Here is a 25,623-nt window from a genome sequence, read left to right on the forward strand (position 1 = left end):
AGAGAGAGAGAGAGAGAGAGAGAGAGAGAGAGAGAGAGATGAATAAAATAAAATTATGGAGAAATATCGATTCGTTAAATAGGAAATAATAGGGAATTACAAGTTTTTCTGGAGGTTGAGAAACGTAATGGAGTCCCCGTATCCGGTGAAAGCGTCCTCCGAGAGCGCGGTAATGTTATTGGCCTTTAAATCGAGGTGACGTAATCGATGCAGGCGACGTAACGCATCGCTCGGCACCGAGTGTAAATTATTATCGCCCAGTCGTAAATATTGCAGGTTCTCTGTAATGGAATTAAAATAAAATATGCATGAACGTTCGAATCGATGACACGGTGCATCGAGCACGTGTTTATAAATTAACCAGAATTAATTAGGACGATAATTATAATCGCCGAGAGTAAGGCAACTTGGTATGGATAAATTCTTATATACCTAGTTTTTAGAGTTTTGTTTAAATTAATCGCGCCTATTATTTATTCTTTGGAAAAATTGTTCAATTGCTCAATGGAAATTTTGCGATTCGTCTTTGCGAATAATCTTTTTCCTCGAAAAAGGATCGGTTGCTGCGAAAGGGAAGGGGAAGAGGAGAGAAGAGGATATTCAGGATAATCGCGAAAAAAGTAATTTAGAGCAAATAATACCTATTAAAGAAGGATTACGTGGAAACCCATAAATATGCAAATATTTGTACCGTGAACGGTATGCAACGCGTAAAAATGGTTTTTCTAACGATTTTTTGTTGTTTACAACAAAGTATGACTCGCTTGAATTGGTGTTGCCATCGATCGATTATCGGAAAAGTTTATTTTTCGAATACATCTTGTTCCTTTATCTTCGTCAATCTCGATAATCAACGTTTTTAAAATGGATATCAAGAGGGATATTTTATAATGCAAAGGAAATGTAATTTCCACTAATTATAAATCACGCTATTTTTTTTTTTAAAGATTACAAAAATCGTACACAATCGCTTTGTGTAGGGAATCGCCGTTGCAACTCAACTGGTCGAACATGCAAATTTCAAGTTTTTCCCCGGATTCTATTCTAGAATTGTAACGAATCGAATCGGGTCGAAAACTCGTTTGTAGTCCAAACGAACGGACTTCGTTGTACATTAGCAAACAGAATTTTATCCGAGTGGCAATTTTTCAAAAATTTTCGAATTATTATTTTTTTTTTTTTAACCACCGTGTTCACAAAAAGCAACTACTCTTTGCACCAATTTTTATTTACGAGATTCGCGAATGTATTTTAAAATTTTCATCCATTCATCGACGAATTATCAAGTGTTAAACGAACCAATTACTATTCCAAATTTACATTACAAATTTTCATTCTGGTTATATCTCCAGCAGAGAAATTTTTAAAATTAAAAAATATAAAAATATCCTTTGTACGATACGAAGAAACGTTAATGTTTGGTTTATGACATAAAAAAAAAGAGATAATATTTTCATTAATAATATTAATAAATTATAAGAATTAAAATATTTACTTCTAACAATTTATTATACCACGATATATTCCACTTCCATTCTCTCTACCCTTCTTCCTTTTTTTCTTCTTCTTCACTACAAAATAGAAAAAAAAAAAAGTTCAAAAAATTCTACAAATCATTCACCTTCCTCCCCTACCATTTAACGTTTCTCTACGTACAAAGTAAACTACTCGACACTGTATAAATAATTTAATTTAATTTCATTTCGCGTAATTATCCCCGGGCCGGACAAACCGATTAACCAATTACAAAACCGTAAACTGTCTCTAATAATTTGGATCATTGTTGTACGGGTGTTTAGTCGCGTCGCGAGTTTGAACGCGAAACTGGAGGGATAGACGGATTTCTCGTCTCGTAAACGTTTAATGGAAAATCAGTGGGATTAATGGACGTTACATAGGGAGGGGCGAGGGAACGTTGAACCGAACGGCAGAAATAATAATAACGTTTCAAATTGCATACCGTGGACGTTGGTCAAAGGAATCGCGTGGAAATGGTGATTACGCTTACCCTCGAGACCGATGAACGCATTCGGATCCACGTGGGTAATTTGATTCCCGTCCAGTTCCAAAGAGTTTAATTGCGTCATGTGGGAGAAGACACGGGTGGGTACCTCGCGGAGCCGATTGTGCGCCAATCCTAACGAGTCCAGGCTTTCCAGGCCTGAAAAAAAAAAAAAAAAAAAAANAAAAAAAAAAAAAAAAAAGAAAAAAGAAAAAAGAACACGGGAAAGAAAGGGAATAGTTTAGTAGGCTCGTCGATATGTTTCTCGATACACAAGGATTATATAACGTTTCTCTGTATCAATTTCGATGCGTAGCCGTAAGTCAATTTGTACGTTTCGTTTCAGAGGATTTTTATCGGTATGCAACGTAATAGGTTTTCGCGTTCGTGAACGGATGATGGGATTATCGCACGAGCCGATTCCGAAGTGGAAGAATATCGAGCTTGCTCGATCGATCAAATTTTACGCGAAATTAATTTTTCATCCATTTTCATTCCGAGACGATGAAAAATGGGATTAACTCGGATACTATTATATTTTATTTTATTTTCGTGCCTTTTTTTTCCGCGTCACCGAGTCGATCGAGTAATATATAATAAATACGACTGAACAAACATTTATACGAATTTGGTTTTCAGAAATAATTTAAACAATTTATCTGAACAATTTATCTAATATATATAATAAACGAGAATCGTTTATTATATTTGAGAGAGATGGTCAAGAGTAGCGAGGATGATATTTCGAATAGTAATAATGCGCGAGAAGAAATCTCGGATGAGGATTGTGCGGGGAGCGGAAATGAAAGTAGACGTACCTTCGAAATCACCTTCCTGAATGGAAGCGATCCTATTCTCTTGCATCTCCAACTTTTTCAACATATTCAGAGTGCGGAGCGCTTGCGTCGGCACTTTGGTCAACTCGTTTCCTCCCAGATTCAATCTCCTCAGCTTTCGACTATAATTTCCATTATAGTTTTTTTCTTTTTCTTTTATTTGCAATTCGTTCTCTAGCTTGTTTAACATTCAACGAGATTAATATATAAATATTATTATTTAATCGTTAATTAATAACTAATTCTTTCTCTCATCGTTCTGTGGATTCAAAATTCGCGATATACGTACACATACGTATAAATTATATTTCTTAATATTTATCTCGGGGAGAAAATTGAAAAAATAGAAAATAAAAGGATTGTTAAGCAGAAGAGAAATTTGAGAAATTTACTCGTGCAATCCTGTGAAGGCGTCCTCTTCTATGATGGAGATCTCGTTCTCGTAGAGGGAAAGAATCTCGAGTGTGTCCAATCCATCGAAAGCATTTTTATGGATGGCCTTGATCTTGTTGCGGTTCAAATTCAAGATAAGTAGATGGTGAAGCTCCTTCAACGCGCTAGACGGGGTCGAGGCCAAAGCGTTTTGCGAGAGGTCCAATTGCGTCAGCCCACTTCCTACCAAATAAATTGTAACAAACATGTTAAAAATTAATCCTTCACACATCAAAATTCCGACTAATTCTTTATTCTTCCTCAACTCTTCATTCCTTCCTTTTCAAACACGATCGTAATTAACTTTTCATTATCCATAGCTTATTAACTAACATAGCTAATTAACTTTTCATTATTTTCCATAGCAGTGAACGCGTCACGAGCAATGGATCTTTCAATTTTTCCATTCCAAACAGACCAAAAGATTCCACGCCCGCGTAACGCGTTAACGCGAATCGCGTTGGCAACGAATATCAAGATCGATACGATGCAAAAATTATAATCGACCAATTTCCTTTGGGAATTACGAATTACGAGATACTCCGAAAAAATGATATTTTCTCACCGACGGAACTCAAGGACGATTCCTCGAGCTTCGCCAGGCTGCTGTTGTGGATGGTCAAATGGCGGATGTCGAGGCCGAGGAAGACGTAGGGCTGCAACTTGGGCAGATTGTTGTGCCTGAGCCTGAGATAGAAGATGACAGTGTTGGTCCTTCCTTTGAGAGAGCTCATCACATTGGAGATGTGCGATAGATCCGTGTACTCGCATATGATGTCCAATCCGGATTTCTTCAGGGTGCAGGAACAGGGCGAGATTTCGGTGTGAGATGGGCATAGTTGCGATGTTTGTGCAACGCCCATACCCGTTATTACACTCACTGTCCAAATCATCGTCCATAATCCGATCTCCTTCATTTTTCCTCTCTTTCTCTTTCTATCCGCTCTTCTCTTCCCTTCTTTAAATTTCTCCAAATTTTTCGTCTTTTATTCTTCTTCCTGAAGATACTTGTTACTTGCCCCCCTTCCGTTCTTTTTTCCCTTCTTTCTTTCTTCTGTCGTTAGATTTCACGTTCGAAAGGAAAGATTTTTCGTTCGATTTCTTCTTCTTCTTCTTCTTCTTCTTCGGTTCCTTCTCGCTCGATCCGCTCTTTCTTTCCTGTTGCTTCGCCCTCTCCGTTCCTGTACCTGCAGCCTGCTACTTAGCCTCTGCTCTTCTCATATCCATTGTTCGCTCTTCCGCGGTGCACCGGTACACCGAGTCTGGAAAAATATCGGTTTATTTCTTTTATTTTTTTTCCCTTGTTATTATTATCTTTTTATTTACATTTAATTAAATTTATGCGTTCGTGTATAGATACATCGAGCGATCGATTCTATTCTTTGAAGAATCGTTAGTTTTTTAAAGTCGTTAGTTTTAAAGATATAGGAGGGTAAAATTTTTAATTTTTCAATTGAATGGAATTAACTTTGATTTTTCTCGTTAAATATTTCATGGATTGAAATAGAATAGAAATATGGGGGAGAGAAAGAGAGAAAGAGAGGGAGGGAGAGTCGCAATCGTTTTATATTTTAAATATTACTATTATTATATCGAATTCGAATTAACTTTTTTCGCCGACCGATTGTTCGAGTAGATTTTATAGGACGACACTGGATCGATCGTTTACTTTAGGTAGCAAATACCGGGTGAAATATCATTCTCGGTTTTCCAATTAAACACGATCGTGAAACGCGGTACCCTTTACAATTACGAGTGGCCGTAATTAACTCAGCAGGAAATTTCATAATTAGCTATGATCTCTCTGTTCAGAGATATCACAAGCATCTGTAGAAAACAAGTCGATTTACGAATCACGAAAGCAACAACATTATTTCACGCTTTGATTATCTCATTTTACGATTGCAAAAATATTTATATTTTTACCAATCTTGTAAATTTGTTATTCACGCATTCGAAGAAAAATCGAGATATATTTGTATAATGTAGATATTTGAGAAGAAATTAATGCGGATAGGAAAAATATTGCTTCATATTTTGCATAAAAGAAAAACAAAAAAAATTACTAATCTCGATAACTTTTAATAAATAATTTTAATTATTACGACAATCTTTGGTTCGATGATTAAGTTAAGATGTTATCGAATTTCTTCTCAAACGAATTTACAATTTTATATTTTATTTCATATTCGAAGAATTTATTCCATTGAGTCAGAGTTTTTTTTTTTCTCAAAGATAAAACTCGGCCAGTTTGGATTAACACCGAGTCGTTAAGATCGCGAGAATAGATTGAAATTGTTGATTCGTATTATTCCGTGTAAAATTTATTTAACAAGTGTCACACTCTTGAATAATAATTTATCTTCGTCGAGACGACGTTTCGAAACAAGCGTTGTTCTAATTGATCCAATTGTTCCAATTGATCAATGAACGGTGCGTGAATTGTGTGCAATCGTGGAAAAATGTGTATTGACTGTGAAAACGAGCGATATCGGTCGAGACGATTGATATTGGTGTCGATGTAATGTTTCGAACAAATGACGAACGAGTTTCGATGAACAATAAATTAACACGGAAGAAATTTCAAACGTGTCTTTCATTATTTATTAAACGAGATTTCTTTCCTTGTCATTTTACTTCTTTTCCCTCTAAATATCGTTTTTCTTCATAACAACGATTACCGTTGCCATAAAATATTAATTCCAATTTTCCATTTATCCCAGGAATTCACTTCGACATTTGTTTTCCGCGCCACGTTTTTTTCCATACGAATTTCTGCTATGTCGATTCAACAGTTTTAGAGTTTTTTTACACAGTGAAGTACGCTCGAGAAAAGTTTCTATGAGCCGCGCGTAAAACGATATTTTTNAAAAAAAAAAAAAAAAAAAAACAAAAGGAAAATACTATCGAATGTGTTCTTTTTTTTTCGTTTTTATACAAAAAATGTGTGTATTTACTTTTTATAATTTGATTCGTGCGTCGTAACTTGGCTGGGAGAATTCGAAGGAAAAGTTTCCAAAAATATATGTCCCTGGACGTGCTCCCGACACCCAAGTGTGCTATCGTTTTTATCCCCTGCTCTTTTTACTGCCACCTTGTATTTTTTTTTTTTTTCCCTCTCTTCCACGTATAACTTCGACAGAGCTTAGGGCGACGTTACAGTAAATCGAAGTAAAAGTTTCTTTGTCGAGGCATAAAAAGCACGAAAGTGCGAGCGAAAAGAATTATAGGAGAATTAATAGCGTACGCGAAAAAAAATATTTCGTCACAGAGTTTCCCTCATAAAGTTCACCATTCATCCTTTTTGATATTTTATTTTAAGACGTTACAGATTTTTTACGTATTTATTTTACGTAAGTTGAACACATTGCATCGAATTAAAAATTCGTTTGCGAGAAGAGAGAATTTTTTTTTTTTTTTTTTTTTTTAATAAAATAGATTCTTTTAATTTTCCGTAATGTAAAAAGTATTGTTCGTTAGCGTAACGTTTAGCGTAACACAACGTTGTTTCAAACGTTCAAACAAGGTTTCTCGATGGAATAGAGAATTCGCTAAAAACGAAAACTTTTTTTCTAGCAAAAAGTTGTTGCTAATTGTTTAATAAATGAGGAATATTTTTAACAAACGGAAATTCCTTTGTGAAAACGGAGAAAATTTGTTAAACAAAGAAGCCATTATTTGAAACGAGATACCTTTTCCTTTTTTTTTTTTTTTTTAAACAAAACAAGAAACTTTCCCCGTGGGAACTCAAAACTCTGTTTATTACAATAAAGAGAATCTATTCAACGAATAAATTTTTAATAAGATTTTCTCGACAACTTTTTTAACATAAAAGAAAAAAAAAAAGAAAAATCATTTCTAAGTTTTCGTAAAAAATCACTCGTAAAATTATAATAATTTTTTCTTAAAAAACCAAAAAGAACCACGTACCGATCCATGTAGATCCTTTGGCGGTTTCCTCTGTCGCTCGCGAGATACTCGTTACGAAACTGCGAGGCGGAACAACGACGTGCACTCGCGTGATCACTGGTCATCGCTTATTGATGTCACTGCGTATCAAGAAACTTAGCCGTTCGCTCGATTAATCAACGACACTGAGATTATCAGTGGGGTACACAGGAGGGAGCATAACGACACACTTTTCTTGCATCCACCGTGCAACTGTGTCAACGATACGTAATCACTCTTCAAAATACACCTTTTTCCTTTTCTACTCGGATATATCAAACGTTTTGATTAAACTTTTTCTCTCTTCAATCCTAGGCACACCAATTTTCACGGAAACCAAGCAACGTTACAATTTTGCAAATTATTCCTTTCTTGTCCTTTTTTACCACTATAATTATAACTATATTTATATATAACTATATATATAACTATATAACTATAATTATAATACGATTATTCGATTCGTGTTAAACCAGAAATCGGCAATTAGTTACAGAACCGTATCAGTTTCTTTTCTATCCATATATTCCACTCACGTACACCTTAATCGAGCGATAGTCCATCGCCAATTCGCGAGAGGAGCCAGCACAGGTCGAAGCGAGTTCGAGCGTGGCTTCTTCGAAATAAGATCCGCTGGAAATCGTTTAAATCCTTCGATCCAATTATCCCTCTAAAAGGGTTTCTCAAACGTGTAGACACCTTGGAAGGACATCCTCCGTATAACAACGCCTCCTTCCATTTTTTCCAATTATTTCCCCTTTACTTTCCATCTCCTTTTCTTCCGCCATAAATTAAGAAAAAATTTTTCTTAATTTTTCCTAATCCCCCCCTCGACGAAGGCGAAAACGTCTTATATATCCCTCCTCCCCGAACGATATCTCGTTGCACGAATTTTTTGACGAGGAAACGGCAACGCGTCGTCGCAAACGAGGCGAGGAACGAAAACGAGTGACGTGCTCGGTACCAGGAGGCGGAGATCTGACCCGGGTGTCCGTTGGCATCATCATTGGCCGGTTAATGGGCAGCTTCCGTCCAGGGGATCATGGGGATATACACACGGCAACGTGGTGGTGTGTACACCACGTCATAAGAGCGATACTCTTGGGCGTGGATGGCCAGTCACGCGGTTTGTTCGTGCACTGCGTATTTCCACCGATCAACCCGGCCAAGGAACGCGTTTTTGTGTCGTCATTTCGTCCCATCCATCGTTTCGCCAATTTTCCTTCCACGCGTTCGTTCCTCGGATTCGTCGGGGACGGGTTTCGTGCGTAGTCAAATCGTGGACGTGGCGATCGAGATATCGAGAGGATTTGTTATTTTTAGAAAGAGTTGAAGAGTTTTTATTTATTTATTTTTTTTTTTTACTTCTTACGGAGGAAAAAATCGAATTCCTTCGCGAGGTTGCATATATATTTAAAAGTATTTAAAAGTTTAATAAATACGCAAGTGTAGAGTTTTTTTTTACGAGAGAGAATTAAAAAGAGAAATTTCTTCTTTTTTCACTTTTTCCATCACGAATTCCATCAAGATTATTTAATATTTGGTATAGTTTGTGAAATTAGAAGTTTTTTTTTTTTTCGTAGGATAAACGGCAATTAAAAGTTGAAAGTGGGTTCTATGTTCGCAGGTTGATTTATATAACTCTTTTATATAACTCTCGAACGAATATTCGTGCGAGTTTCGAAAGTAAAATTGTTTCGTTTCTTTCTCATTATTTCCCTTCTTGGAATTGAAATCTTTCCCTCGATCTGCACCGATTGCGGACGATTTTATCAGAGACTAAAAACCGAAGTGAATTTCAAGCGATTCGGAATTACAGGGTTTATTATCAAATTCCATCCATCCATGGAAAGGCGATCGATCATTCCATTACATTTTTAAATCAATTTTCGATTTCTCCACTGGTGAAAAGTAACATTCGATCGTTTGAATTTTTGTTAAATTGATTAAAAGAAAAAAAAAAAAACATATTTCACGGTTATTAAATATTATTTAGGATCATCTTTTCGTTGGTCACAGCCGGTCACACGCCAACATTCGATTTAAACGAGATTGTTATCTCCGCGCTATAAATTCGTATTAAACAAATTCGTACGGGAATAATTTAAATCTGACGCGAGATTTAAAATTTGCTGCGAGTAATCCGATGTTTTTACAACGTGTGTGCGTGTGTGTATGTGTGTGTCGAACGCGATATCTGCTTATGTTATTAAACAAATCTCCATGATCGAGTTTTTGTTACTTCTTTTCGAATACTGTTTCCATTATTCTTCTATTTTTTTTCTTTTTCATTATAAAATAGACGGATGAAAAAGAAGAAGAAGAAAAAAAAAAAGACGCGGAATATGAAACGGGATAATAAAGAATTTCGAAGAGAGGAGGATACGACTTAAAATTTGGATGAACGTTGAAAGCTTTTCATTCTGTTGCGATATTAAGATACGTTGTAATATTCACACGTGGGACAAGATTTCAACAAAGGCGACGTATTATTGAATTGTACTACTGTTTTACTCGGTTACAATACAAAATTTTCATAAATTACATTTCATTAATAAATTACGATTAATTATATTCGAGCCGTAATCCGTGATACAAAATATCGAATCGTGTAATATCGAATTGTACTATTAAGTTGGAATGTCGAGGTTTAATAACGAATTGGCAATATTAATTAACGATAACGTATACGATATCGATACGAATTTCAAACGTTTCGGGGAAAAAATCGAAATGCATTTATCATCTCATAAAATTTAACAATTTAACAATTTTCCTTTCTTCTTTTTCCTTTTTTCCTTTTTTCTTTTCTTTTTTTTTTTTTTTTTTTTTTTTTTCCTACGAATTCAATGCCTTCGTTACGACCGCAAAAATAAAATATACATTTCCACGTAAATTACTTGCCTCCTCCATGAGACTTTATTTTTTAATTAATTTAAAAAATTCAATGTATTCGTTATAAATTAAAACAAAAAAAAAAAAAAAAGGAATAAAATTGCAAACACTTTTTAATTATTCCTAGAAATCCACCGCATATTCGTTCTAACCAATTAATCATTTCAAAGACATTAGTTAAATTACTTTTTAACTCTTTCCAAGAATCTATACGGGGAAAAAAATTCTTTTATCCCGAAAATTAAAATTTCTGATATCGTCAAACATCAATTGATACAATTGGTAATTGACGCAAGAAAGAAAAAAGAAAAGATTCGACGGGTCAAAAAAAGTCTCTCGTTTTATTTCTCCATTTATCGACGGATATTTTTCAACCCCCTCCCCCTCAATCTAATTTCTCGTCACACGAATACATCCACAATGCTGTGTCGCGCAACATTTTTTTTTCTCCCCGTTTCACACAAAACAACCTCTTTGAAACACTGTGAGGGAGAGAAAGAAAGGGGAAACGAAGGCTGGTAACGACACAAAGGCTTGCATGAAACGGGGAAAGGAAAATCGTTTGCTTTACCCGCCCTTGTGTTCTGCCCTGGACTAACCCCTGTCCCTGTAATTGCGATTCGCGAAAGGATCGATCCTTCCTTCCTTCCTTCCTTCCTTCCTTCCTTTCTTCCTTCCTTCCTTCGTCTTCCCATTACTATGCCTCCCGTGGCAAAAATTTTTTATACGGCAGAGATTCGAGGATAATTGAATTTACAGACAGCGGAGTGGAAAATTCGATTTTAAAGACGAGTATTTTTAAAGGTGCTTTTATCCATCCACTTTGGCTCGAATGTACTTGGGCGATGGAGGATCGAGAGGACCAGCGATCGAGGGTCCATTTTGGATCGGTGTCGCGGATTCTTAAGGGTTGGAGGGGATTAATGGGGAGGAGACAAAGAATGATTTCGTCTCGAGTCGTAATTGCGTAATTTGGAGTTGGATTAGGGATTAGGTTTGAAAGGGTTCTCAAGGGGGATGTATCTCGTTGGAAAATATGAAGATAGTTAAAATATTTAGGGAGAAATACTTTTGTTAGTCTGGCGCGAGAAATAAGGATGCGGTGGAAAATAAATTTTATATCAAGGAAAGGTTATGGAAATGTTGCGACTCTTTTACGTTATACGTTTGTCCCTCGAGAAATTTAAAATTGACGATTTCTCATTTTTTTTTTTTCAAAAGTGAATTAAAGAAAAGGTTGGAAAATATCACGATAATATTTTAAAAGATATATATATATCGTTGAAAATAATTCGTGAAATTAATTAAAAAAATTAAACGTGGACGATTGCATTGAAATTGATGAATTCGCTCTCCCGTGAATTTGCATAAAAATCAATGTCACGTTCAATGATGTTGCAATGTGACCACGTTGAAACAAAGTGTTGATAATTTTACAGTTAAATAACACGCGATCCCAAATTTTATATATATATATATATATATGCACATAAAAATCAATGTTTCGTTACAAAATAATAATAAAATATTATTTATTATTATACGCGACAAATAAGCGTTAAAAATTCTCTCAGAGAAATTTTCCATAAAGGTAATTCCCATCTCAAAAATAACGTGGATAACTCTGTTGGACAACCGATAGATTCCAATTAACACAGAATATTACCGACAAAAAATTACCAAATATAATATTCCATACTCCATATCCTATCGATCAAATTTATATTATATTAATAAACCCGTAATATAACGTTAATATTTGATGCTCGTATAGCGAAACACGTTCGAAGGGAAAAAGAAGGGAAAATTCTTGCAAGATGGTCGAATTTAAATCTTCTTGGAAATTTTAATCAGGCATTCTCGCAAAAGCTTCCTGTCTTCCATGAAACTATAATAATCTCCGTGCCGCATAAACTTCTCGGCAAGTTGCTTTGCGGGAAATATGCGTTTGTTAGAGCACGTTAGAGACTCACCGACCCAATTCTAAACTATCTCCGGCGTGGCAACAACGCGCCGACTGCAACCTTACGCCAAATTATGATAATATGGCCTGCCTCGACTCTGTCACCCGTTAAAACGTTCAACAATACGCCCTGCTTGGGATTAAACACTCTTCGAGCCACGAGGATACGCTCTATAATTAATCGCGAAAATACTCGATAGAACGAACGAAATTTTCAACTTTTCTTCATTTTCTTCTTCTTCTTCTTGATAATATTCGCCAAACAAATTTATAAACACCTCGCTATATAAGAATCTTCTATCGAGTATTCAATCGTTTCCAACATCAATTATCGTTTTACATGAGATCGTCACAGTCGTAGAATCTCGTCCCAATTCAATCTCAACTCCGCGTGAATCCCGAGTATTTAGCAAATGCTTAAGCAATGGTAAATTGAGATAGGACATCTCAGGATAGAGAGGAACAATTTCGTTCTTCGAGGGTAGTCAATTAACACAAGTATTTACCCGAAACGAACGAGAAGTACTTGGTGTTAATTGCACGATATCAAAACGGATCGATCCGGTTCTCGGCCTGTGCTGTTTGCACGATCGGTGTGAGACACGAGACAAATTGAACAATCTGCTGGAAGCAGTGATTTCCGTTCAATAACCTTTCGATCAATGTTCTCATCACGTATGGTTTTCAGTTTCAGAATAACTAAAACGAAAAGATTATCGTGTATGCAAAATGTGAAAAGAAATTTTTTTTCATCAAAAAAAAAAAAGAAACTTACCCAGGAAGTGGAGGAAATTATGCTCTTGAAGTCACTTTTTCGGTTCATCGCGATATCTCAATCGGTTGGAGAAATATTCAAAGTGTCTACAGTAAATCAACATTGAATTTTCTGGAAATACGCACTACGTTCTTCCTGGAATCGCGTACCATGTTTTTCCAAGGGATAGGTGAGTGAGCGAGAGATAATCGACTGATCGACAAGGATGGATGGTAAACGATTAAAAAAATTACCCTTTTTCCTTTACACGACGATATCTCGCAAGTTTTATCGAGATAAATCAAAATGCATTTTAAAGAGGAAGGTTTCGTGCTTCTAACGATCGTTTATTCGTCGATCGGAAGTTATAGCGGTTCAAAGTTTTCCTAATTTAATAAAGGGATAAGATAAACGATTAAAAAATTTTACTTACACGATGATATTTCGGGAATCGAAAGTTTCATAGAAATAAATTAAAGTGCGTTTTAAAAGGAGGGGGATTCGATTACTACTACTACTAATTATCGTTCATTTATCGAACGAAAATTATTATCCTGAGAGTTAAATTTTTCGCAATTTTATCAAGATTAATCGAGTTAAATCGAGTTTCGAGGTAACGTCAATTGCAAATCGATCGGAAATTTTCAAGAGGAAGTTTGGTATTCAAAGGTATAATAATATAAATACGAATTAACCGGTCACATGTTGTTAAACTAGGAAAGTTAGACTGTTTGATCGTCGAAACTATTCATGTTCACGAGAATTCAACGATATCCGTTTATTTTGTAATTACATAGTCGATACAATTACTTTGATAATACTACTTGTTAACGTCCATATTAACGTGCGGTTCAATTCGGAAACAAACGTTCTCACGAGTTAATTTCACAGAGTGTTATCGTCCGGATTATACGATGGATATATCTAAATAAATTCCTCTTAAATACGATTACGGCCGCAACAATACCATAATACCTTTTGCGAAATAAAATAAAAAAAATACTTTGAAAAAGTGAATTGTATCGTTCTTTCAATTTTTTTCCATTTTACTAAAACATTTTGCCCTCCATTATTCGAAACTTTTTACACACACACACATATATATATATATATAAAAGTTTTTACAAATATCGATATATTTCGATACAAATTGAAAATTCTCGTTCCGAAATTTTTTTTTATAGCATTTCATTTATCCGAATCCATCAGGGGACAAACAATTTGTATAATTGGAGTACGTGTAATAGAAGTTGGCCAATTCTTTTTGCTATGCTTTTTTCAAACAAATACATTTAGAAAATTATTTCGCATAAAAATAATTATTAATTTTCCAATGTTCAATCGATATATCAACGACGAAAACTAATAAATTCAATTACTCTTTTCGCGATATTGTTCAAGTTTAAAATCAAAAGATTCAACGAGATTTCGAGGGCGAAAGTTTTCGAAAAGAGAGATCTCAAAGATCTCAACTGTTGTTGCAAAAATAATCGTGTCCATCGCATATATAAAGTAACCAAGTTACTTACCGTATCGCTAACTTCTTCATTATTTAAAGAAACGGTGGCATCAGCATAGAAAATCTTTTCACGAAAATCCATGAATACTTCAGCTATATCGATCCCCCGTCGTCTCCAAGATTCCAAGTTTCACGTTGCTCGTCGAAACGTTGCACGTGCGAAACCAAATGCAAGGGAACACGGAAAGTGGAACGAAGGAATAAACGAGGATTGTCACTTTCCAAGCTCCAAGTTTGCACATTTTCATTTAGAAAATATCCTTCCTCCTTTCCTACGATCGCCCTTCGTGAATCGCGAATCTCTCTTCTTTTCTCCTCAAATTAAATCCAACCTCGTTACTTTCTAAACTGTTGTCGTTAAAAACGAGAAGATATATCGCCGTTTCACGATCCAAAAAAAACAAGCTTATCAATCGTCGCCATCCGGTTCAACGTTTCTACAACAACTTTCAGTCGCTTCATATCTTCATTCCGGTTTGACACAGACCATTAATAAACACACGTGCGCGCGTTAATGCGCGTTTTGCGTACACCCGTGGCCCATGTCGGCTTATTACACCCGCTCATTATCCCGCTGCAGCCCGCGACCTGTTTATTATCTCGTTAACAATCGGTTGCTCGGCTTCCGTGTAAACCGTGATAAAGTTTGGGTAGTTTCGAGGCTGCACCACGGCCGTTTAATCGGGAATAATCGCAGCTAAGGTGTTTCACAGGTGATCGTCGATTAATCGATCCTTGTTGGATAGCTTTATTCGGTCGAAAGATAGATATTTTTATTCCATTTATTATTCTTTCAAATATTGTCTCTATTTTTTTTTTTTATTAAAATTAAAAGGAAAGAAGGAGAGTTACGACTGGTTGTACAACTTTACCATTCTTTATTCTTGCTTTTACGATTCTATTCTTGCTATACGATTCTATCGCAGCTAAGATGTTTCAAAGGTGATCGTCGATTAATCGATCCTTGTTCGATAGCTTTATTCGGCGATCGAAAGATAGATATTTTTACTCCATTTATTATTCTTTCAAATATTGTCTCTATTTTTTTTTTTTTTTAAAATTAAAAGGAAAGGAGGAGAGTTACGACTGATTGTACAACTTTACCATTCTTTATTCTTGCTCTTACGATTCTATTGCTATACGATTCTATTGCTATACGATTCTATCGCAGCTAAGGTGTTTCAAAGGTGATCGTCGATTAATCGATTCTTGTTGGATAGCTTTATTCGGCGATTAAAAGATAGATATTTTTACTCCATTTATTATTCTTTCAAATATTGTCTCTATTTTTTTTTTTTAAAAAATTAAAAAGAAAGGAGGAGAGTTACGACAGGTTGTACAACTTCACGATTCTTTATTCTTGCTCTTACGATTCTATTGCTATACGATTCTATTGCTATACGATTCTATCGCAGCTAAGGTGTTTCAAAGGTGATCGTCGATTAATTCTTGTTGGATAGCCTTATTCGGTCGAAAGATAGATATTTTTATTCCATTTATTATTCTTTCAAATATTGTCTCTATTTTTTTTTTTATTAAAATTAAAAGGAAAGGAGGAGAGTTACGACTTCACGATTCTTTATTCTTGCTCTTACGATTCTATTTTTGCTATACGATTCTATCGCAGCTAAGGTGTTTCAAAGGTGATCGTCGATTAATCCTTGTTGGATAGCTTTATTCGGCGATCGATAGATATTTTTACTCCATTTATTATTCTTTCAAATATTGTCTCTATTTTTTTTTTTATTAAAATTAAAAGGAAAGGAGGAGAGTTACGACTGGTTGTACAACTTCACGATTCTTTATTCTTGTTCTTACGATTCTATTTATTTTATCTCGTACTGCATCGTACCGTGCACAGCCTGCAGTGCAACTTATATTTCAATTTAATAACTTAAATCCCGTTTACCAAGCGTAAGATCTAAGACGGTGTTTAAATAACGCGATCACCATTCGTCCAGCTTGTTAACAATCGATCTCTTCAAATTACTTTTCTATAGTAGCGTTCTATTTTTCTCGAATTCCAAGAAGAGGAAGGGGATAAGTAAAGTAAAAAAAAAAAAAAAAAGAAGAAGAAGAAAGTTTTCATCGTAAATTGGTATTTCCATTGGTGGAGAAACTGGTTCATAAACACAGGGTATCAGTGTGATCGATATTTTTTCAACGTGGGAATAAAACTTGCCACGAGCGTTATCATTTTACATCGACTTATATTCCCTTTGAAGTCGCGAACAAAGCAGCAACTTCCGAGGAATGGAATCGATACTTTGGCCGGGTGAAAAGTAAATTAAAGCTGTTCGAACAAGTAACTTTCTCTATTTAAATATAAAAATACTAAGATGTTTCAATGGTCGCGGAACGAGAATGAGAAAAATAGTAGTAAAAATATATATTTTAAAATGAATGGTGAAAACGAATCGATAGCGTGGAATTGGAATCATTTCGAAGCTTCTTTTTAAACTTTTTAGAAAAGTATCTCAAGTATCTTTACATAGAAACATTTCAAAGTTCGATATCCTGTTTTCTGATCATTCTATCTTGTATACCATATTGATTCAACTATCTTTTAATAATATTCAAACGTGCAAATAAATTAATAACATCATTTTAATAAAGCTGACATCCCTTTTCATTTTTCGCAACAAATATTTATTTTCTTATAAGAAAATTGATTTATTCTTTGGAATTATTCTAACAAATGTACAAGTACACGAAATTGAACGACATCGTTTACCCTGAAATTAAAAGTAAATTTAGAATAATGCTCTTATTCGAAACATTCGATGCAAAGATCCGGGAGAAATTGCACGTTTATAAACAATGCAAGTATTAATTTACAAGTGAGCCAGTCTAATTAATAGCGGAAGCCATGGCAGCCTTTAGGAAAATGCACGAGTAAAACAGAGCCACGGTATTTCCCATGTGTATTTTCCACAGCCTGGCATTATCTCTTCCGGCTGCCGCTTCGTTTTCCAACACGGTTTCTCCTTTCGAAACCTGTTACTCGTCTATTCGCTAAATTCCCGTTTAACGGAAAGATTACCGTTCCTCTCCGCGCATGCGCACACGCGTTAAATGACTCTTTTCGCTGTTGATTCAGTTCAATTCCATTTATTTTTCACTCGGAAATTTTCAATTTTTCGAATTTTTTAAACGAGTTTAAGTGTCGATTTAAGCGAGGATAATCAATCCAAAAAGTTTTGACAATCTTTCCAATCTCGAAATTATCGAATGTTTCCAATTTTCTAATTTTCAACTTTCAACTTTTTCGAATCGTCAAGTTTTCTCTCGTTAATCCAACTATCTCGTAAATACAAAATCAAATAAAACGTGTATTATTATCGCAGGGATATAACGCAGGAAACAAAATTTCCTTCTAAAGTTTCTCAACTGTACTTTCACAATGGATAATCCATAAAAATAAAAATATGGAATTGTTTCGTTTCGGGATTCGAAATAGGAGTCGCGGGGACGTTTCTTTCGCCCCTCTTCCATTTTTATAACCATTTATCGTACACGAATTTACGATTTTCGCGTAAGGATATTTCTCGATCCCAAGAAAGGGAAAAGAAAGGGAGGAAAAATTAGAGCCAAGGGATTCGAATTCACGATTTGTTCCACGATCGCATTATTCATCCCGTTCCTAAGATTCTCGAGGATCGGAAAAATTGTGCAACTTTGTTACTTCGATCTCCAATCGTATCGTCCGATTTTTAATATCCTATAATGTTCCACGCTTTCGCTTAATATTCCGGCCAGTCGAGCAGTCTTCGAGAGATTCCGCTTTGAATTTTAAATCTCATTCAAGAATTCAAATCGAGGCAATGCTCGACTAATCTCTACCCAATCGATTAATTATCGATCTTTTACCAGATAAAAAGAAATTAATAAACGTAAAAGCTTTCTTCGTTTAACTGTATTTTATTTTTTCACGCTCGTTCACGCAAGGTTGCAGGAGAGTAATGACGCTTCAGGTTAAATATATATATTCCAATTCGTGTCGTTTGCCTTTTACGGTTTTTTTTATTAGCCTGTCATAAGTTTGAAAAGTCTTCTTGTCGGGGTTGGATGTCGCCGTAAATTCTCCAAAGAGTTTCCTCGTATCCTGATCCTCTCCCCCAACGCGTGGTTCCGTGGAATATCATTTTATCAACCTCCCAAAAGTTCTTTCTATGATCGAATTCGAATGTTTGCGTAAAATAATTCTTCGACGGTTTTGTCTTTTTGAAACGTCGTTCCTTTTTCGCGAATATTTTTAACGCGAGGCATCGTAAAGAGAAATGGAATAATTTGATTCGTGAAATATGAGAAAAGAAAAAGAAGAAGAAGAAGAAGAATTTAGGGAAGGAAATAATTAAAATTATCCGTCCATTTTTCGAGTAAAATCTCGATAAGTAAAATTTTTCCACGATTCTGTTTGTGTTTTGATTATCAGAGAAGTGATCGATCGAACAATAAAGTCGTGGCAATTTGATATATATTTCGATCGGAAGTGTAATTCGATTATAAAAAAAGTTTCCACTTTATCTTTCACCGTGGAAAAATGACGGGCGGGGAAAAGTTGTGAAAAATATCCCAAGGTATCAATTATAGGGGAGGGGGAGAAGGCCGTGACATTCGTCGGTTAAACTTTGCTCTCCTCGAGGCTGTTAAAAAATTCATCCGATCCAAGAACCGGATGGTGGCCATTAATAATTGAAACGGGCCCCCCCCCAACTTTTCTTCTCCCTTTCGAACCCGATTTATTTCGACGATTAGTTATAAAATGCCACGCGATCCAGGGAATTGGACGACGATTCTCTTTGGTTTCGTATCTTCTATTAGAGAGATTAAAATGAAATAAAGGGGAACCGTCACCGACGAGTTATTACAAGGTAATGATAAAATACTTCGAGCTTCGCCATCAATTACATTTACCAGACACTCGTAATACAATTTCTTTTTATTGGCAAGTAATAGAATTTTTAAACTAAATCAAAAATGTTACACATTTTTATCGACGAGTCTCTCAAATATATCCACGTTCTCTATATAATCTTCCATCCAAATCTTCTATTCGAAACTTGAAAAATTTCCAATTCCAAAAAAGCTGATGGAAATATATATATATATATATATATATTTTAATCGCTTTACCAAACACGGAAGGATTTTACACGTTATTCATATTTCATCGTGCACAAATCATCTCTCGTGCAACAATTTGCGCGAAAATTTCCGAAATATCAAAAATTTCAAATTTTTCTCCCAACTTCACCTTATATCCAAGCTTATCCTGCAATCTAGCGATGATTTATTCTTCCCCAACCGTTCCTCACAAAAGCTCACGTATATTTCGCGTATAACATTTCGCCTGTGTTATCCCCCCCCTCCTCTTTTTTTTTTATATCCAAATCTACGACAGCTATTCACCAACGAGATTTATGATTAGTACACACGTCTGTCCCGACATATTTTTGTTACAAACTCATACGTGTGATACGCCATGTGATTTTCCAGAATTAATTGACAATATATATGCAAATTCCTTCGTAACAAAGATCCTCCGTTAATAATAAGAGCGCAACGATAGGCTCCGTTTAAACAATAGCAGGCCGTGTCGAATACCATTGTCGAATCATTGAGAGGTTATATTTCATTATTACATCAAATCGCACGTGATACTTGTATTCATTTATTATTATTATTATTATCAGATATCATCAACAGATTTCTTCAGATTTTAACGACTGCTCATCGATTCGCGGTATTTTATTTTATTAAATATTCATCGAGAACGAAATATCTCTTTTTTCGATGGCGAAAGGAATATTGGAGATTGATACGAGGAGTGCGAGAAGTTAAGAATATTTTATTCCTTGGTGTGGAGAAATTAAGAAGTAATAATATTATCGCAAATTAATGGAGCGACTGATTCGATGTAACAAGATTTAAATTGATTTTACGTACGTATCGAATTAAATTGACTACCTGGATCCGTTCAATCGGAAGGAATCCTATTTAAATTTCAATCGTTTGACCGATTCGGTAGTTTCGATATTAATCATCGATAATTCTCATATTTCGGACGTATCCTCGAGTAATGAATCGATATGGGGACAAAATTTATAATACAAACACGGCGCGGTGAACGAGTATTAATTTTATTTAATTTCACATTGTTGTTGTTGTTGTTGTTGTTATTGTTCCGAGGTATCGTATTCGAGTTCTCGCATCGTTGAATTCTGCAATTGTTTTCCTACGATCCCTATGTATTCAGTTACGCTCCATGTTGGTTTTTGTTCCGCCTGTGTAAGTATGTACGTTTTTTAGGTTTTCGCGAAAGCTTTAATTAATAATATCCCGTGATATCTCGTTTCCTACGATTGGAGGGAACAGTTGGACGCGTCGTCCCAACGTAAATATTTTTTTTCCCCACGTCGAAATCGTTCGTTATCGCTTATTTCTCCCTTTATTCGCGAATCCAAAAAAAAAAAAAAAACACACACACACACACATTTCTATCATTTGTATACCTTTTAACGCGAAGAAAAAAGAAGAGCAAATTTAATTTTGATCGAAACAATCAAGATTTAAGAGTTTTTCGTACTATACGATCGTCTAATAATTCCAACACCCTCTTAATAATTTCGATCGAGAAGCGAAAATCTAAAAATGGGAGGAAGAAAAAAAAAAGAGGAAGAATGAAAGAATGAAAGAAAGAGTGATCAGGGAACAGAGAGGCAAACGCGAAATTCCATTTCTCTCATTCTTCCCGCCACGTCCACGCTACTGCATCGGGTATTTCGTTTCCATTTACCGGTTGCACACCGGTAATTCCCTTCACGGATCCTCTTTGCAGCTCATTCCCTTCACGTAACATCGGTTTCATATTTCCGATCAAAATCCATCAGAACACGTGTCGTATCTTTTTTCCTTTTTTTTTCCATCCGTGGTCGTACAACTCGTTTTGTATCGACACAAAGAGAGAGAAAGAGAGAGAGAGAGAGAGAGAGAGAGAGAGAGAGAGAGAGAGAGANGAGAGAGAGAGAGAGGGAGAGAGGGGCAATCCAGTTGGAATAGGCGTGGGAAAAAATACCAATTCCCATAGCTAACCTCGAATCACGTTGATCAAGACACGTTGGACCGTGCATTCCCCTGATTACGAAAGTCAAACCGTTTTTTCCCGCGCGATGTTTAAACGCGCTCGCAGTTGCGGAATGATCCCAAGGAAATTTTCCCCATTTTGAACTTATATATACGAAAATTGGGGAAGGAGAGAGCGGAGATGTATTTTCCTGGAGGAATCCATTGATTCGTGAGAGGAGGAATTGACGAATCGCGAGAGATTCGAGCGAAGAATGGCGTTGTGACAGGTGATGTGTGACTAGTAATTAAAATTCCGATTAGTTTCTTTTTTTTTTTTTCGCGCGAATGAAATGTGATTGGATAAACCAGGGAGAAATAGATTAATAGATTTCGTTCGAATCGATATTTTGATAGCAATTTCATAATAGGATTAAATTCTATATTCCGTATATTATTAAAAATTAAAATGAAAGTGAGAAATTAAATATCGATTTATCCTCGAGCGTTATGGAAGCGAGATAATCTTTTAAAATCTCCTATGGTATCATTAATTAATCAACAAATTTTAAATATCGCGAAATGTTAAATATTAAAGTCCGGACCAATGTAACCGAATCCATTATCTCCCGTAACGTACTGTCTAACGTAATACCCTCTAATTATCAGTCTAATAATACTCACGTGTTATCAGGCGAATATTCTCTAATCTCCTTTCACGTGAAATATAAACGCGGGTAACGGTAAAACCGTTACAAAGTTGAATAATCGGGCTAATAGCCGTGTTACGGTGGTATCGAGTTATATACACCATTGATGTTCATTTTCAATTCACGGACTGTTCCATCGTATCGTATCTGATCAACTATTATACGCGTGATATCTGTGATTACATATGCAACGTGAAATAATTGGAAACGATCCGTGTCATAGGGAAAGCGTGGAGAGATTGGGTTCCATGACCCGAGATACTCGTTATCGAGCACCGTGACCCCGGGGTCACCGATATTGACTCGGCCTATCTCGAGGTCCTTAGTATCAGCACGCATGATCCGATACTTGTTATTCACTCGTGGCACACTTGTTATCGGTTGTTAGCTTGCTTCTGCAACCAATACCAGAATGCATTCTCTCTCACTCATTGTAATTTTATTCACAACGTTATATCAGATTTATAAAATACAAATAAAATAATATAAGGAAACGACAACCCCTTATTTATCGTAAATTGATCAATGTGATCCTTTTTTGGTAATGAAGAAATTTTCCTTATCAAATTTACAAATTTCAATTATCATTTTCGATCCTGGAATAATTATAATTTTCGACTATATAATAATTCTTTCCATTCTTCTACGTATTTCTCCCTAATAAGATATATGATAAATGATAAACCTCGATCGAAATTCGCCAAAAATTTTCTTCCATCCCACATTTCAAGAATCGTAGAACACGGAGGATAGATACGACCACGACCCAGAATCGTTATTATCGCAATACGAGGTTTCATCGTCTCGAGGGTCGGTCCACGATCCCGGGATCCGAATTATTCTCCGTAGTTTGGTCACCGAATCCCTCGACCACCGTGGTATAGCCCAACAGAAGTCAAAAACGATCGTTATCCGTATGAATTGGCTCGAGGTCAGGTCGGTGTCGCCACTTTTGTTCCATCTCACATTCTCTCACGTGGGGAGAGAGAACGCGATATTTCAGAAACGTAACCGCGACGTAACTCTTGTTTTCTTCGTTTCGTTTTCAGGAATGAATAAGTATGATCATTTATAAGGACGACTTATAAAGGAGAGGGTATGCTCGTACGCTCTCTTGAAAATTGCTTCCTTATTTCCATAAAGTTAGGATATTGGAGATGTTGGCGAACTTTGAAAAAATTTTTCCTGATTTTTTTTTTTCCTTCCTTGTTTTTTTGATCGCACGCGAAGAATTTTGCATTTTGACGAGTATACGAGCTTTAGAAGTTGTTGTCATATATTTTTCGGTATACTGGAAAAATTGTTTCCAAATATATCGTGTGGATTAACTAGTTGAGATGCATATTCATTGTTTTTCAATATTTTGAAATTTTGCATTTGATATGTTGGATATATATATATATATATTTTATATTTAATTTGGATATATTTTTTATATAATAAAATCAAATGCAAATTGAGAGAAGCTGAAAATTAATAAAATTCGGTCGTAAAATAATTGAAAAAAGAATTTTATTATTATCGAATATAAAGCCACAATGCGACAAAATATCGCGCGTATTTAAAATTAAACAAAATATTTAATTTCAAAATACGCGATATTAGCGGGAATGGAAAAAAATGTATCCGAAACAAATCCGGAAAAAAAAAAATGTCAAGGAACGGAACAACGATGCAACGATATCGATCGATTTAACAAGGAACACGTTTCACGACCGATTTCCTCCACCGTTCCATCCAATGATACACCTATCTCCCCTCATTTGCATTCTCGATTTTTGCGTTACCGCCGTCATTTGTAAATGAATCCAAAATAATTTTCATCGAATCGTATACACGAATGGATCGATGGAAAAGCTCTCGACCAATTCACATTCGCCCCCATGTTTTCGCGAGTTAAATAAATTTCGATGAAAAATTGGATTTTTATTAATTCCTATCCCGCGTATTTCCCCCCCCCCCCCAATTTTTTTCTTCCTTTCTTTTTTTCATCGCGTCGCGTCGATGACCTCTGCGCAGGGCAGAAATTTCGAATATTTTTTCTACCCTCTCCTCCATCCTCGTTTTCACCGACCCATGGCGACACGATTCCCTTTTACTAGGGTGGGTTAGATAAATATTCCCTGTTTGCCTATGAACGTATCGAGTGGCGGAATATCGATCTATCGCGGGCCAAGCTAGCAACGGATTTAACAATTAGGTCGGCCTGAATATCTTCCACACGATCGAAAAGCGGAAAGAGAAAGGATAAGAAAACCTTCGTAAATTTTTCACGTTGAAACAGTTCGAGATAAGAAGGTTTAAAATAATCGTGGGATCGATATATCGAATACAGAAATATCTTTCAATAATTCGATAATCGAGGGGAATCCAAATTACTCTGCTCTGGTATTTCAAAGGTTGAAACAGCAAGAAGATATTTCTACCATATTTTTTTATCGTTTGGATTCGTTTTGATTAAAAAACCATCGTCGATTTAGTTCCTTCCCTTTTTTTGAAACAATTTTCGAAAGTTGTGAATCTCGTACACAGATTTATCTTTGGAAATATATTCAATCGTTGTATTCTTATTTATTACTCATTCTATTAATCATTAATCAACGCGCATTGATCGATGTACGGATCGATAGGAAACAAGGCGAAATCCATCCGTCAATTTTCTTTCTAGGATACATAGTCGTTACGAAAATTATTAATATCGCGTATAATTGTGAAATAATCACTTCCATTCAAACTTTTTCACAATTCTATCTTCGTTTCGAAACTGTCGATACCGTGCCACCTGTCGCTGTCAAATTTCCCTTCGAAATAATGTTCCACCGATGGGAGACGTAACGTATAAATAAAACATATCGTTCGATCGCGCACAATATCCTAACGGATTTCGATTCGTGTAACTTTTTATTCTGATATAAGAATTGGAAGATTTGAGAAGAAGTAATTTAAAATCTTCTTTTTCCTTTTTTTTTTTTTTCCCCTCATATTCGTTGCCAAACTCAATTTTGCAAATCGTTCCTTATAATATTCTAATATTATATTAATTATATAATTATATATACGAATATTCGAACATCGAATTTATTAATTCGATAGGATATTTATTATTTTCGTATGTTTTCTTGATTCAAATAAAGAAAAAAAAGTAACTAAAGAAAAATTCGTATTTCTTGGTAAATTATTTATGAATTGAATTTGAAATTTATCGAATAACTGGCACTATCGATTTCAAGCGAACGAAATATATAAAATATAACGGCGGACGATAAATTCCATTCTCTACCCTCCCCCCATCCCGCAGATCTCTGTTTTCCTCCGCCCCGACTTAAATCTCGAATACATTTTTCACGGCGGTGGCGGGATTGCAGCGAGATTCTTAAAGGAGAAAATACAGCCGGGGGAACTGCTTCAATTTCGTCTTAAATCGTATTTCGTTTCCCGGTTGAAGGTTTCCACGAACGATTCGCGGCAAAATGAAAGAGGGGACACGTTCGAAAAAGGT

General features: G+C 35.5%; 1 protein-coding gene across 7 annotated transcripts in view; it reads right to left on the reverse strand.

Moving 5' to 3' along the window:
• LOC122720933 (slit homolog 1 protein) overlaps window positions 1-25,623 on the reverse strand; it is a 120,483-nt gene that overhangs the window by 3,009 nt on the left and 91,851 nt on the right. For 2 of the 7 annotated variants that reach the window (XM_043948047.1, XM_043948050.1), the window contains exons 2-6: window positions 3,836-4,532; window positions 3,231-3,453; window positions 2,821-2,960; window positions 2,009-2,161; window positions 101-281 (exon numbers count right to left, since the gene is read on the reverse strand). In XM_043948047.1, the coding sequence (XP_043803982.1) occupies window positions 101-281; window positions 2,009-2,161; window positions 2,821-2,960; window positions 3,231-3,453; window positions 3,836-4,187 (1,049 nt within the window). In that variant the 5' untranslated portion in view covers window positions 4,188-4,532. Of the gene's footprint in view, window positions 1-100; window positions 282-2,008; window positions 2,162-2,820; window positions 2,961-3,230; window positions 3,454-3,835; window positions 4,533-4,596; window positions 4,807-4,878; window positions 5,037-7,200; window positions 7,601-25,623 lie in introns of those variants that run through there. The other 5 variants (XM_043948046.1, XM_043948052.1, XM_043948048.1 and 2 more) reach the window with 5 other exon arrangements.

This window comes from Apis laboriosa, unplaced genomic scaffold (assembly GCF_014066325.1).
Source record: "Apis laboriosa isolate Shangri-la unplaced genomic scaffold, ASM1406632v1 scaffold13_cov153, whole genome shotgun sequence".
NCBI lineage: Eukaryota > Metazoa > Arthropoda > Insecta > Hymenoptera > Apidae > Apis > Apis laboriosa.